Raw genomic sequence first — 3,114 nt, forward strand, 5'->3', positions numbered from 1 at the left:
GGTTGGACTGAGTTCAAACGAATCTGTAAAAGCAGGTGTGGAGAAGCGGATTTGGTGAGTCCAGTGGTAAAATTGTGTAACCTCAAACACAAAGGAATAGTGGATGAATACTGTAATCAATTTGAAGAATGTTTGGGTTGGTAAACGCAATTGTCGGGAGATCAACAACTGTGGCAATTATGTGTTAGTTTGACGGACAGCCTGCAGAAAGAGGTGGATTATCTTCTCCCAGAAAAAGATCTTCGAAGCTCTGGAGTATGCAAGGGACAATGAGTGTAAGATTGAGGGGGAAAACAAGACTAGAATCTTTGGCAGACATCTTGTTCCACCCACACGCTACACAAAAACCATGGCTAGACCTAATACTATGGGAAGTCATGGACCTTCAGTAGATAAAGATGCAGAGATTGCAGTCTTGAAGCAGGAAGGACCAAAGAACTTCCCGAAAAAGATACAAACGGTTGACGAGTTTGGAAATAGCAGGGAGAGGAGGGAAGGGACTCTTTTTAATTGTGACAAGATTTTCATCCTAGGACAAAAGTGTCAACCAATTTTATTTCACATCAAGATCACATCAAGACGATTGAAGATGATGAGGATCTGAAAGACACATCGGGTGAGGATGAGAATATGGAAGTCTCACTCCACGCAATGAAGGGGGAGAAAACAGGGAGCACATTCCATGTGAATGCTGTTTTGGCAAAGGGAACCGGTTGGGTGTTATTAGGCACATAAAGCACCCATAACTTTATCAAAAGCAGTGCGGCTGAAAATCTAGGTATACCAATACATAGGAGACCAGGCCGCTCTGTATCTATGCCTGATGGAGGAAAATGTCATGTGGATGGGGTTTGTAAAGGGCTTCAAATGGTGGTACAAGTTCATAGTTTCACGACAGATTGTTTTGCAATTCCTTTGGGTGGGTTAGATGTGGTACTTGTTGGAATCTCATCTTTGATTAATCTGTTACAAAGAATCAAGTACAAGAAGAAGAGAGTTAGAAGAAGAAGTTGCAGAAGGAAAAAGGAAGAAGAAGAATCGTTGAATACATGAAGAGTCAAAGGGGAAGAGAAAGTCTTATGTTTTGTGATGTCAAAGAAGGCAAGAGGCCAACTGGGCCAGAAGCATGTCAAGGCCCAAACTAATTGGGTTATGTTGATTAAGGCTTACAAAAGCCATTGTCTAAGTGAAGTAATGTTGTGTACTGTTTAAGTAGGTTAAACCTCAACTGCTATAAATATGTTGTTGTAATGATGTTATCAATTAAGGAGAATGAGAGGTTAAGCAAGTGGCTGACCAAAATCCTACATGGTATCAGAGCTCCAAGGTCTTGGTGGCCTGGACGTTTGAAGAATCTGCACAAGAAACAAAGGAAAGTCAGAGGAAGCTGGTTCGTTTCAACACAGTAGAAGAAAACAAAGAAAGCAAAAAAAAAAAAAATCAGGTACAAATCTGAGATTTAAACTTGTTGTTGGGTGAAAATGCAGAATCAACAAGTAATTTCGGTGTTTGACGGGAAGAAATTTAACTTGTGGGTTATAAAGACCAGAGTTCTACTTAAGTCTAGAGGGTTGTGGAAAGTAGTAATTGAAGGAATCCAAGATGAGCATAAAAAGAATACAAATTGGGAGGAGTTAAAAGAGAAAGATCAGGCAGCCTTACAGTTGTTGTGTAGTGCTGTCTCAGAAGAAATTCTTAGTGATTATTTGTCTGATACTAAGACCTCAAAGGATGCATGGGACGTGTTAAAGCTGAGATTCGAAGAAGATTCAAAAGGATCAGTGACACAAGCTGCAAAGACAAATAATCAACAAGAAAGTTCATTCACTGCCACACATGATCAAGATGAAATTGATAAAGATATTTGGGTGATAGATAGTAGAGCTACAAGTCACATGGTCAATGACAAAAGCTGGTTCACTGAATTAGGCACTAATACAAGAGCCTGGTTAAATCTGGGAAGTGGTGAGATAGTTCAGGCACAAGGAAAAGGTACTGTCTCTGTAATAACAGAATCGGGAAAGAGGAACATGAAGGATGTCCTTCTGGTACCTAGTCTAACTCACAACTACCTAAGCGTGCAACACATGATGGAAAATGGTTGCAAAGTCATGTTCAAAGAGCTAAGTTGTTTAATTACGAATCAAGAAGGAAAACAGATACTGGAAGCTCCTATGTCTGATGGATGGTATTGCATTAAGTTCGAGAAACCAAAAGAAGAAGGGCACAAAGAGCAGAAAAAGATAACAAGACCTGAAGTTGTTGATAAAGATTGTGAAGATGTTGAATCTGTAAAACTGCAAAAGAAAGAAAAAGAACAGTCACTAAGGTGTGTGACTGTGGGACTAAATGATCTTACAGAGAATCATGAAACTCAAGGAAATGATACGCATAAGCAGAAGACAGGCAATGAAACAAAGAAGCAAGAAGTCATGAATGACTTACTAAAATACACTTATGAGGGAGAATCAGCCAATGTGCCACAAAAGAAACATCAACCTTTGATGGAAGACTGCCTGAAACCAAAATTCATAAATCAACAAGTTTTCAATCCAAGCGAAGGTTTTGAAAAGAAGGTCTACAAACTTGTTGGTCATCAAACCAAGAGGGAGAAGTCTGAGATAAAAGGATACATCCATGATGAAGCCAAGGTTAGAAAAGAGAAAAGTTCAGTCACTATCAAGAGAGAAACTGAGCTTATTGATGGAGAATGTGATGACACAAGTCAGAGAATTGAGAAGCACAAGACGGGGGTTAAAGAAGATACCAAACAGAGAGACAAAAACTTAGCTAAGAAGGAACAATGGTTTTTTGAAGATGCAGCTGATATGGGCGTAAAGAAAGGTAATGAGAAACAAGAAGCAGATGTGGGGAAGGCTCACGAAACTGCAAGGCAAGAGAACAACAATGGTTCTCAGAATCGAACAAAGTCAATGAATACAAGAGTCGCAGAGAATCATAAACAAATTGAGGAAAAAGAGGTCGAGTTACCGTTGAGAGTAGAGGAGAAAACAGACTTTAGCAAGAGTGAGAATCAATACTTTGATCCAACCAAATGCCTATCGCATAAGACTGTTCAGAGAGGAGAGATTCAACGATCAGACCAAATCAAGC

At 39.6% G+C, this 3,114-nt stretch overlaps 1 protein-coding gene and 1 long non-coding RNA gene across 5 annotated transcripts in view; one reads left to right on the forward strand and one right to left on the reverse strand.

Annotated features, from left to right (window-relative positions):
- Positions 488-3,104, reverse strand: LOC104732775. 4 transcript variants are annotated; one of them, XR_758973.2, is made up of 5 exons: positions 2,446-2,568; positions 2,254-2,297; positions 1,663-1,791; positions 1,298-1,355; positions 488-963 (listed from the first exon to the last, which is right to left on the reverse strand). It is a non-coding gene; the product is annotated as an uncharacterized LOC104732775 (long non-coding RNA). The 4 variants fall into 4 exon arrangements; XR_002034552.1 differs by lacking the exon at positions 488-963 and adding an exon at positions 2,992-3,104 and having other exon boundaries at positions 1,066-1,355; positions 1,663-1,751; positions 2,446-2,516; XR_002034551.1 differs by lacking the exon at positions 488-963 and adding an exon at positions 2,992-3,104 and having other exon boundaries at positions 1,066-1,355; positions 2,446-2,516.
- The window catches only part of LOC104732774 (trichohyalin-like), a 4,790-nt gene continuing 3,027 nt past the window's right edge, over positions 1,352-3,114 (forward strand). Inside the window, exon 1 of the mRNA XM_019233879.1 lies at positions 1,352-2,876. Coding sequence (XP_019089424.1) covers positions 1,482-2,876 — 1,395 coding nt within the window. The 5' untranslated portion in view covers positions 1,352-1,481. The remainder of the gene's footprint in view (positions 2,877-3,114) is intronic.

Source organism: Camelina sativa, chromosome 12 (assembly GCF_000633955.1).
Source record: "Camelina sativa cultivar DH55 chromosome 12, Cs, whole genome shotgun sequence".
In the NCBI taxonomy this organism is placed as follows: domain Eukaryota; kingdom Viridiplantae; phylum Streptophyta; class Magnoliopsida; order Brassicales; family Brassicaceae; genus Camelina; species Camelina sativa.